This window comes from Scardinius erythrophthalmus (genome assembly GCF_964197995.2).
Source record: "Scardinius erythrophthalmus genome assembly, chromosome: 15".
NCBI lineage: Eukaryota > Metazoa > Chordata > Actinopteri > Cypriniformes > Leuciscidae > Scardinius > Scardinius erythrophthalmus.
The window spans coordinates 24,763,813-24,776,193 of NC_138235.1; the positions used below are offsets into that span (position 1 = coordinate 24,763,813).

Below are 12,381 nucleotides of genomic sequence, written 5' to 3' on the forward strand. Positions count from 1 at the left end.
CACCTCATGGTCTCTCTCTGCCTCTCCGCCACTGGCTGTTTAGGGCTGTCAGTCATCCAGCTTGAAGCTCATTGGCTAGTGTGTGGGCGGACCTTTTGCAAAAGGCTGGAGGGAAAATTTACCGACCGCTGCACTAATAATGCTGAGCCGGGTGCCATCAATAACCACACCCCCTTCACAACACACACTCATAGACTGAAGACCACATTGAGCTGTCACCCCCACTTTGCGTCGTCCTTCATCTCGGCAGACGTTAACGCACGCAGATGTTTCTCCTCTTCTTTTCATTTTAATCTAGTAGAGGTTTGATTTGACATGAGTTCGGCAGTGGAGGCCGATACCTCGCTCTGCTTATTGAGATATCAGTTTACTCCAAATGTACTACGGTACTTGATGAAAATGTCAAATGGCTGATGTCTCTGCAGCCCTCCCCCGACCATATGCTCACATTTTAGCGCATGGGAAATTGTCTGCGTGGTTGCATGCCTGCCTCTGTATGCGTGCGTGCGTTTGTGTCTTTGTGTGTGTGTGAGTGCGCTGCCACCCATTACGTCTAATTAGATTGACCTCAGCTCTTATCTGGCAAGGCTGTGTAGGCACTCTAAAACAAAGAACGGACTTGGTGGCTGCCGGTAGAGATGTGTTTGCTTTTGTTGCAAGTGAGTAAGGGTTGAAATACAGCTGAAAGATGCATGCTGGGAGTGTGACCGTGTCAGCCATATGACCCTTCAACTCCAGCAGCCTTTCTCCTCATCCCAATGAGAGATATTAATTTCGTCTTCTCCTTGATGCGGAGCTGAAGCCGGTGTGCCAGACTCAACAAGGAGATCTGCATTGTTTCTTCTTTGTCGCTGTGAAGTTGTGCGCATGCGCGGTCCCGCGTGTGTGTGTTTGTACGTGGTGCGGGTGTGTAATTAAAGAGGACAGAGGGATTGGAGAAGGCAGATGATCTCTCCTCATGCCTGTAGTGCAGGGCTCCTGTGGCAGATTGACAGTCTGGAGCACAGATAAGCAGCTTCCTGTGGCGCTCCTCTTTATTTCTCCCCCTCCGCACTGTAGGGAGCCCTTTCAGCCATGCACACATGCTCATTAAAATCTAAACGTATAGGGAATGAGGCTACATGTGCGCATGTCTGTCTACATGAGTAAGTGCGTTGTCATTCAGATGTATTTCCTGTATCTATGTCGTGTTTGTATGAATATTTGTCAGCGATAATTTCCCTCGGCCACCGGGTACAGCACCGCCCGTCGAGCCAGAGGGCGGTGCTCCAGCTGGCATGTCGCAGGCCAGTTAGTTTTCCGTCTGTCTTTGCACACACACACTCCCCGACTCATCCTAAGGACCTTGCGCCACGGTCCTCCTAGATCGTTGAGCGTTTGCCCACCTCTTAGGATGCGTGAGCTGGATCAGTATGCGGATCTGTCCCTCTGCCATCCTGTTTAATGCTTTGGCTCCTTTATTTGAAAGATATTAGAGACTAAATATTTGCAGAGGTTGATGTTTGAAAGAAAACCCAGTGTGGGAGGATGCTGGGTAAAAGGAGTGTGTGATGAATCGCAAGTGAGGATGGGAATTGTGCTCTTGTCCTTCCTTATTTTCCTGATTCTTCTTCCACTAGAGTGTACTTGGTAAAGACTACTTCCCGCTGAGTATCATTGTCAGGCAGTCAGGATTTGTAAGAATCAGCATTTTTTGTTTCTCTTTCTTTATAGCTTCATTTTTAAAAATGATAGCTCTGTGACACATCTAGTTATATACATTGCTGTCTGCGTAGGAATCTGCCTTCTAAAGCAGCATACAAACTGAAATGAAACCTCATAAGCAGAGATATTATGGTTTTGAATTTTAATGCCACTTTATTTTAATTTTTGTCTTTTCAGTATTTTTACTCTATCAGTGATTTTTGTTGTTGTATTTTTATGTATTTGTATTTTAGGGCTGTTAATGCACTGTCTGGTATCATTAAAACATTTAATTATTAATCATTAATTAATAATCATTTTCATTAATTTCTCAGCACAATCTAGTCTTATTGTTGGTATAACAATAAATAGATAAAAAAAAATTTATTGATATGTTTTTTTTTTTTTTTTATGAAATATGACACTGAGCTTGTTGCAGTGAATTCTGGGATCAGCTTTTCCGCAAAGTATTCATGCTGCCTTAGAATCTGAACAAAACAAGTAGTCTTAGAAGGCAGCATGAAGTTGCTGCATACCTTTTAGAACATCTGTTATAGCGGGAGGTGCTTATGATGACTTTAGGGATAGTCAACCAAAAATAAAAATAATTTTCATTATTTACTCACTTGTCGTTTTCTCTCTTTCTTTGGTCAATGCACTGAAATAAATGGGTTCTAGTGTTGTTTTGGACACCATTGACTTAAATTCACTGGGCAAAAACGGTTCTTTAATTCTTCTTTTGTGATCCACTGACAGTCAAATAGATTTACAATAACATAAAGGTGAGTAAATGATGACAGTATTTTAATTTAAATGCTATCTTCCTAGACAGCAGACTAGGTTTTGGAACAGCTAGACTTTTTATAAATATTTCCATCAACTGCTGTTAGCCGATGGCAGAGTTAAATCAGTTTCTTTTGCTCTCTTTCTCTCTCTCTCTTTATTTCACCTAAACCCAAACAGCTTCACAAATATACAAAACCTGCTCTTGTACTCAGTCCGCAATCGTCGACTGGCCAATGAAAGGTGAACGCTGTAATCAGCCCAATCAAATAATCAAAACCCAAGTGAATCAACGGAGCAATTAGAGCTAGAGCAGAACAAAGACCATTGTGCTAGAGTATAGCTGCGCAGAAGAGAGAGGAAGGGTTTGCGCAGCGCCTGTTACCACAAGCCGCTTTCCCTGCATCAGCCTGGCTCGCTCTAGCCCAAACACACTGATCGATTAGCCGTGGCTTAACCAAGACTTCTCATTTCCTGCCTTCCATTACCGCGCTCCATCACACCCGGCACTGCTCAGCGGCCCATGCTGCAGCCTCGATGCTGGGATTAACCAGCCAACCAGGCATGGTTCACATTTAAACACATACACGGCATGTTTTTCTCTCTCTGTGATCTGTATCCTAACAAAAAGGCCCCACAGCTTGTGCTTCATTCATATGTCAGTCTCGTAAACATGCTATTTCTTCGTTTAACTCTTGCTGCAACCAATGCCTGTGCTTCAGCCCTTTTCACCCTACCATGATCCTGTCTGTGTTTATCTATGAATGCATGGCTGCTCCCCTCCCCGGCAAGTGAAACGACCCAGTCATTAGGCCACACTAACAAGGCAGCGCATTGTGTCTCTCTCTGCTTTCATTCAGGAAGTGCAGAGACATGAGCAGGGACTCAAGGCTAAACTGAGTCCGCTGCTTGTGCGACTGATCCGCCGTCGCTCTCTACAGATTTCAGGACTGGATAAGCTCACAGGCTCATGTGTTTTGCCTTTGTGCTCAAATGTTTTGAGATGTTTCACATTTCTGGGAGGCTGTTCGCCAGGCTTGTGCTCTTGTAGTACATTATCTCACCGGCCGTGTGACAAGGTTGTGTCAGGGAGCTGTAGAATTATGGAGTAACTCTATACTACGACAGTGACCATTGAGGTCAGGAACACAGATCCGGCGTCCCCTGAGCTCGCAGGCATTCTCCTCCAAGTCGCACTGCTTCAGTCCATAAATCTATGCTGTCAGCAGCCATTTAGGGCTGGCACAGTCAGGTTTTAGATAAGATGTTACTTAAGACGAAGGAAGAGGTCAAATCCAAGGAAAATGAATTCGCCAGTGGTAACAGTAGACTTTGAATAGGCTGCTAAATGATTACCCTCCAAAACTGGTCTTAATTGCATATTAAATGTATATTTTTTAATACATTTTGTTTTTTTTTTACCTAATTTACACGTTTTCCTTAATGTAAAAGAACTTTTGTAATTTTTTTTTTTTACATTTTTTATTTACATTTACATTACAGCAAAACACTTGAATGTTATGTACACGTTTTCAGTCAGTAAGCAAGTCAAAACTTAATTCAATAAGCATTCTGTAAGTATGTAATAAGTAATTTTTAAGAGTTTGTGAATCTTTTTAAAAAAGAACCTGCTCATAAGAGTCGTTTATGAATCAGACAATTTGGACTGTTTGTCGAGTGCCGACAGGGACGTCTATACAATAGTAAGGCGTTATGTCTATTTATTGTGTTGGATGGGACTGGATACAGCAAAATAATACAATTAAATTTAGTTCAGGCTGCAAATTCACATGTGACTAATTTAAGTAATTTTGTCTGGGCGCTGTCGATTGAGCTGCGACATTGAATGTTTGTGTGTGTGTGTGTGTGTGTGTGCAAAGCTGTATGATTTGGCCTGTTATCGATAGCTGTATTCAGAGCTCTTCATTTCCTTCTATTGTCTGGATCACTCAAAAACAACCATGACTGAAGGAAGAAAGAGCTGTCTGTATTTAGTTATTTTAGAAACTATGCGGGTATCTTATCAGTCTGCAAACATGTTTTTCTGATTGTTTCTAACAGATTGTTTCTTACAGATAAAAGCATTCATTTTTATGGTACATTGTTTTAAGCATATTGAAAAATGCCTTTGGTTTGCATCTTTTAATGTCTCCCACAACAAAACATTATGAGAACAATAGAGCTGTACCATCATTGTCTTGTGAAGGAAAAATTGTTCCTTTATTGCAATACAATAACAACCTTTTAAATATTAACGTTGTCTTTCCACCCATTGTTTGCCTGGAGACTGCTGTCAATCACGTCTCAGGAAACACCCCCTCCTTTCATGTCCAGCCCCCAGCATTCAGTCAGTAACTGAAGAGTTTGAGTACCAGGTGGGGGGTTGAGTGAGGGGTTGAGTTTTGAAAGAGGAAAAGGGGGGAAGGGATATGAGCCGGTCACACCTGCTGTGTGTAGCAACCCAACACACGCTGTGATACACATCACAGCCACTGCCTCTTCATATCAAACACACCTGATGTGATATCGCCCAACGGCCAGCTACAGGAAATAGCCTGTGAGATCAAGAATCAGGGCGAGGAAATAGAGACAGGGAGATTATGTGAAGTGCAGAGAGTTGAGTGTTATAAGTGTTGCTGTGCTGTTGAGTCTGGTGTAATGGATGCAGCAGCAGCAGTGAGATCTTAATTAGCGTTATTTGTACACCCAGCACGACTCTAGCCACCGCCAAATGAGTGAGCAGCCTCAGTAGGAAGCATTCTATTTCATATCATTTCTGTTTTTGAACTTTCTATTCAAAGGATCCTGAAAAACAAACAAAAAAAATCATGTTACCTAATAATGCATCATGTTTCCACAAAAATATTAAGCAGCACAACTGTTTTCAACATTGATGATGATAATAAGAAATCAGTGTTATGTGACACTGAAGGCTGGAGTTAAGGCTGCTGAAAATTCAGCTTTTCCAAAATGTATTAAAAATAAAAAGAGAAAACGGTCCTTTTAAATTGTAATATTTTTTCAGAATAATTTTATTGTATTTTTTGGTTAAATAAATGCAGCCTTGGTGAGCAAAAGAAAAGAAAGAAAATCTTAATGACCAAACAGTAGTTTACATGAAAGTACAATGTCATTCCAAACACATTGCCTTTATTCTTGTGCTCTTTGTTTTGGCAATGCTTTCTATGACAAGCTTCCAATGTAGATTTGTTCCCAACCGGTTACTATTGAGGTTCCATTTCGGTTAGAAAGCTCTAATGTAGGCGGTGCATTTGGACAGTGAAGCGGCTCACTAGGTTCTGGGACCGACTTTAAGAATTAGGCTAAAATAACGTCTTAGTAAGGTTGCATAATGGTGCTGTCTGCCTTTGTGTTGAGAACATGCCTTGAAATGTTACCTAGACCGCTTCACTAGGTTTTGGAGCAGAGCTAACATGAGTGGATTGGTGTCACAAGGTTGGGGGGGTGCAGTTTTATCCTGGTTTTGTTACACTAAAAATCTCCCCCTTTGAACTGCCTAATGCTCATCAAATCCAATATAGAGAGTGGCTGACAGATGGGCAGACTTTGTTCAAAGCGAGTCGAGATTTAATATCTAAACAGCAGAGGGAGAGAGAGGGGCCCGGTGTTTAGCAGCATAAAGGTCCTGACTGTGCCGACATCACAGCTGTGACTCTCTCCCTCCCTCCATTTGTGCTTGTAGACAGGCGGAGGAGTAATCTGTACACAGGCTTTTGCAGGGGAGAAACATGTCATCAGCACTTGTTTACCATTATTAGTTTCAGTCTGACTGTGGCAGGGCAGCACATTTGTTCTTCAACTGCTCGAGCCGAAAGGAGTCTCCTTGAGACACTTCTTTTTATTTATTAAAAAAGGGAAGAGCATGCTACATGTCTTTGTTCACATTGGACTTTTTTGTTCACAGGGCTGTTTTGGGGCCTACAACAACGCGTTTTTCCTCTCTTTGTCACTCAGGCACATACAGCTGTGAGCTGAGGTCCAGATGGAAGTGCTTGTGTGTGTATATGGAGAGAGCTGCGTCTGGTCTATGTCTGAGAGGCAGTTAAAGAGAGAGCAAGCTTATGGGCGGAAACGGTCTCTGTGTGCACATCCATCATGCTTGAGAGAGTGAGCCCTTCCTGTCTGCCTGCTCCTCACTAATCATATTACGTTTTGTTGAGCATAGATCTGTCCCCCTTGATGCCACCAACATGTATGCATGCCGGGAAAACAAGCCTGAATTTCTGCACTCAAGCCATTTGGATTATTTGCATACCTTTCCTGCAACATGATCACGGGCCACAGCCTTCAAGAAACCATTTTCCACCACCACCTTCTCCAGGAAGTGTGAAAACCCCTGCTTTTCTTCGGTTCCACTGCAGTCTGAGCCCGGTTTGGTTAAGAAAACCGGAGAGAGTTTTGGTGCCGGATGACAGAAAAGCACAACGTTGAAATTGAAAATAAACACACATTTCCTGTTAATGTGCTCTAGGTGGAGAGCTTCAGGGTCTGGCTTTGCTTAGCTGCGGGTTGGTTATGTGAGAAGAGAGTGCGAGGGCCTGCGCTGTGGTTGTTTTACCCTCTCCTGTTAATGTGGGAGCCATGTGACCGCTTCAAGCTGCAGATAAGACCTGCCACCGCTGCTGCAGCTGCCGCCATATTTAATGATTACGCTAAACAGACAAAATGTCAGCCGCCAACACGCAGCCTCAGGTCACAGGGGTGGAGGTTATGCCACGGCGGTTGTATCCGAGTTGGTACCTTCAGCAATAGCATGTAATAAACCGTGACTAATTCAAACGGCGTGTGCGCAAGCATTCGCTTCGTGTAATTTTCCTCTCATTACCACCTCGGTTCTCTGTCCAAGCATGGCTCAAGAGCCCGCTTCTGTGTGCAGCTCTTTAATTCTCACATCACTAATGAATAGTCCTCACACATCTTTTCTCTGTGATGTGTGCCACACATCAGGTTATTATTAGCACAGTAGCTCCCTGTGGAAAGCCCAGCTGTTGGCGTGCCGGTGGAGTCTGCTTAACACCCCTGGTAGACTCCACCCTGCTCTGTTCCCCCTCTGGCCAGACCTCATAAAGTCCAGCTTCAGCCTCTTATAGCACTCTCACTGGACTCTTACACTGGCTGTGCTGTAATTAGTGCTGCCCGCGCTGTTTGTCTCGCCCTACATCCCCCATGCTTCTAACATTTCTCACTTCTCTCTTCTGCCCTCTTTAGGTCGTGCTTATATCATGAATGAAGTGTTGGGCATTACAATAGGCATGTTTGGATTGGATCTGGGTTTCTCTTGTGCATTTTGCTCCATTTACATGGAGATAGATAGATGATTGAATAGACAGACAGACAGACTCCCAGGTTTAGAGCTCAACGAACAGACAAAGGAAGCCGCACGCACAGCCATTATAGAGTGAAGGAGAGAGCGGGCAGACCACCACTACCCCCTCCGTTCTCCTGTGGTATGCCTCGCTCCTCTGATGGAGGGGAAATCTCTCCCTTTAGTGTCTCCATCACTGACTGAGACCTAGTTTATAAGTAAGCTGGCAGGCCCCTCGAGCAGTCTTAATTCAGTCATGTGTTTGGAGAGGTGGCTTTAAGCTGTGCTGGGATCAGCCGGATGAGGAGCAACTCGGGGAAGGAAGGGAATGCTGTGTGGAATGTCACTAATCAATTCAGCATTGTAATTGTAATAGGCTCCTCACCGCTGCCTCAGTTTGGCTGCCTCTCTCCGCCTCAGAGTGCTTATCTTGATAATTTGATTCTGCACAGTGATCTGTTCAGTGTAACATGCAAACATAATTAGGGTCTGATAATGAAACAGTAATTTCCAGCTCTAGAGCGACAGGAAAGGTTGCACGATTCGGCCACAGGGATCTGTTTGGACAGCACAAATATCTTATCAAACAGTATGCATTTGTTCTCAAAGCCTTGAGTGTTTTATAGGTTTAATGTTAATGCAGGAGCTGAACCAAGGCACTGAAAGCTCTGAAATACCCTGGAGGAGCACAGGTTGTCTCCCCATCTGCGGTGTAATAAGCACTGACAACACCTCTGATGACACATACAAGTGGCCCAGTTACAGAGAGCGCCTTTAATCTTATTTAAATTGGGTTGTAACCATCTCAACAATACCATATCAGCACACATTTTAATTTAGCCTAGATTACTCTTACTCATGGTCTTTAATGCCAAGGATTCTTTCACGTTTACCTTGTTTAGTGGGCAATTTGAAAAGAGGGCATTCTGTTTGAACATTTCTGTATTTTAATTTCTGCTCTCCTAGTATTTTCCAGTGATCTCAGAAAATGTAGGAGTCTTGAAATATCTCTACAATGAGCTCAGCCCCCCACTCCCCAACCCCCTTTTAGAAGCCAGAGCTGCATGAAGTGAATCAGGCTTTCAATAAAAAAAAGACCCTTGGCTCTCTGATCCACCCTGGATGTTTTTTTTCCCACTAGGCTGGCGCGGTGGCACACACTCGGCCTTTTGTGGGGAATGTGGTAATCTGTAGTCATGTTAAAGATGACTGTGATTTCTGGCCGCTGCTCCGGGGGTCTTGTCGCCAGTGTCTGCTGAGCTGTGGTTTCTTTAATGTCCTTTTAAACCATTTGAATGGTCAGTTGGCTTCGTGTGAGAGGATAATAAATATTTCATGTCAGGGAATAAAAACAGTGCTTTGCCCTTTTCTTCTCCTTCTCTGGCCCCTCTTGGAAGTGCCTCTGGGAGGTCTGGACATGACTCAGTGCTGCCACTTGCTGGTCATTATGCGGTACTGAAGCAAACTGGCACTGTGTGCAGTCCCTTGGATAGACAGCGGGTGGCAGAGTTCAAAGTGCAGCTGTGGAAAAGGGGGGAGCGGCAACTGATGTGTTTAGCTAGACAAAGCTGGCCTCGTTTTTTTTTTTTTTTTTATAGATGTTTTTAGTAACCTAAATATGCCCCATCCATGTTTCTTCACCACCCTCCCACACATGGTCATGGAGCCATTTACTTTATTAAAGAATGAAATGCCTTCAATCCCTTTTTAATTGACTTTGTTCCACCAAGGGCTTTTGGCACGGGACGACTAGAACTATAAACCCAGTGGTGGCACAAACTCACGTTTGCCAAGAGCCAAATTTGAGACGCTGTGAACAAACAAACAATATCTGTTTATTTTACAGAATGTTTATTTTTCTCTTTCAGAGTAAACGGGACCATCTGTTAATGAATGTGAAATGGTATTACCGCCAGTCTGAGGTACCTGACTCCGTCTACCAGCACCTGGTGCAGGACCGCAACAATGAGAACGGTATGTGTGTGATCATGGTCGAAAAAAACAAAGAACTTTGTTTGAAGAGTCCTTCTCATTTATGTAACCACCCCTGGTTATTGGTTTGTGAAGTTTCATAGAGAACGGCATCTCAAATAAATGAGGATTCAGAAAAAAATACCACCCTCCTGCCCTTGTTTCCCTGGTAACGCTCCCTCAAGAGCGATAGCGGTGCCATGAAGTGCAAATAACTTTCAGTGTAATGTGCCCTCGGAGCTCTCATTCTCCCGACTATCAGCAGCAAATCTGAGCTTGATACACACATCAGGCAGTAATAACAGGCTGAGGGGGTCTGCCGGGCTGGGTCTTTGGCACTTTGATTCACACCGCACTCTAATAAAGCATTAAGAAGGCCTGCATTATTGCCAGCCTTCTGGAGAGCAGCAGCCACCACCTGCTGCACCACTGACTAGTCTGACATGGCGGCCATTGTTATTTGTGCTAATGCCATCTGAAGACAAATGTTCATCCAACACTGTCTGGATGGATCTTTGTGACATTTGTAATTGGAAATATTTACCTGAAAAGCCATAAATATACAGTTTAGCATCTAATGCATTTGCTTTTCCATTTGCATTAAATGTTTGTTTTTTTGTTGTTGATGAAACCCATTGTTTAATTTTATTCAGTTTTATTGTTTATTTCCAAGAGCTACTGTACTGTTACTGTCATTGTCTATAAGTCTATAGCTGTAATATTTCATAGCCGCACAAGTGTCTGTGCATCTGTCTGGTTTCTTTTGTGTCGCGCATGCGTTTATTATGTGTGCGCGTCTTTATTAGCGACAGTCTGGATGCCTCTCACGCTCCGTGTCTGCTTTCTGTCTCTTTCTCCAGACTCTGGTCGTGAGCTGGTTATTACTGATCCCGTGGTTAAGAGCAGAGAGCTTTTCATCTCAGACTATGTGGACACTTATCATGCTGCTGCCCTCAGGTAACACACACACACACACACACAATTAAATTCAACTGTGGTCAGGAATTCAATCATTTATCCACAGTAGTATCAGCACGTTCACTTAATAAAGGAAAACAATTTTTTTTTTGCCTTTTGACGATTATATCAATATCAATATTAATGTTACATTTTTTCCAGTCAAAAGAACTGTAAAATTCCATCAAGTGTAGTCAATTAGATTCAAAATGTTTACTGGAAGTGAAAGTCTTTTTTACTAAATGAAGACAACATAGATTTTTTATATATATATATATATATATAAAAATATATATATATATATATCCTTCATAGTGTCCTTTTGAATTACAACAATAATAATTCTTATGTTTATATTTAAATATATGAAACACCCTGCACAGGGTCTTTTTGGATAGTGCAAACAAGTAGCTACTTTGAGTTTTGAAATTCAGTTAAAAAAGCAGTTTGAACTGATTCGTGGAAATCAAACTTACAATTGCAATTAATTTATTTTTTATACCAACACATTTTTTTATACATTTAATTAATTAAACATGTCTTATACTGGCATTCATACTCTGTGTCACACTCATACTGGCAACTCAAGTTAAAACTAGTCTAATGATTACACCAATAAATTGTGAATATTCCTTTTAAAATCCAGTAATAGCTCTGATGATTTATGGCCATTAAAGAATTCTCTGGCAGGTACAGATGCTCTGGGATCTAAGACTTGAGTATTTAAGAGCTGTAAACAGACATTTTGAGCCTCTCAGTTCACTACGGGAATGGCCGTCTCAGTACAGACAACCATTTCACAGCGATTCTGCATGCAAAGCATTACTGAAAGCAATGATTTTTTTTTTGCGATGAGAAAATGGCTCAGGAAAAAAGAGCACAGGCATGCTTATTGTCAAGAAACCAGACCTTTTCAGTCTGTCTTTACCCAAGTGATGCATTTTCCCCTCTCTCTTTCTCTTCCTCCCTCCTTTCCTTTCCTCTCTCTTAACTGAAACCATCTGGAGGCAGCGCACAGCCACAGCTCTGAACCACTGATTTCAGGGCAAATTAGCTGTAACTTCTGCTGCACAGAGACCCCTTTGATTTGACTTATTACAGGGCTTTAGATAAACTCAGTGAATTCCGCTAGCATGTCGTAATTCCTGCTCCAAACCTCATGTTCCTTTCATCTTATGGGGAAGGTATTGAACCAGTGCAAACACACTAATGCCTATTATTTTGATGGCCCCTGATGTCGAAAATGTAAAGTGCAGAAGGGGGGCATTGTAAAAATGTCACAATTCATAGATTTTGTTCACTCTGCATTGCTTGAAAATCCTGTGGTGTCCGGTATCTTTTGTTTGTCTAACAGGATGAAGGGAAAGGGCATTAATAAAACAACTATACAGGAATACTGTAACCCGCAAGATTACCCGCACTTACAAACCTATAGCAATAGCTTAGACGAGACATGTCGGTATTCAGACACTGTCTCTTAAAGACATAGTTCACCCCAAAATAAAACTGATGGTGGGAGGAAAATGATGACAAAACAGCATATTGGGTGTATTCAATAAATAAAAGGGTTAGTAAGTAATAATGGCAAATATTCATTTTTGAGTTTTGAGTGAACTATTCCTTCAAGTAAACCTGGAAATGTATTTGCACCATGACACTGA

At 42.4% G+C, this 12,381-nt stretch overlaps 1 protein-coding gene across 2 annotated transcripts in view; it reads left to right on the top strand.

Annotated features, from left to right (window-relative positions):
- Positions 1–12,381, top strand: part of rerea (arginine-glutamic acid dipeptide (RE) repeats a) — a 103,554-nt gene that overhangs the window by 53,778 nt on the left and 37,395 nt on the right. For both annotated transcript variants that reach the window (XM_081385715.1, XM_081385716.1), the window contains exons 4-5: positions 9,661–9,766; positions 10,624–10,720. In XM_081385715.1, coding sequence (XP_081241841.1) covers positions 9,661–9,766; positions 10,624–10,720 — 203 coding nt within the window. The remainder of the gene's footprint in view (positions 1–9,660; positions 9,767–10,623; positions 10,721–12,381) is intronic.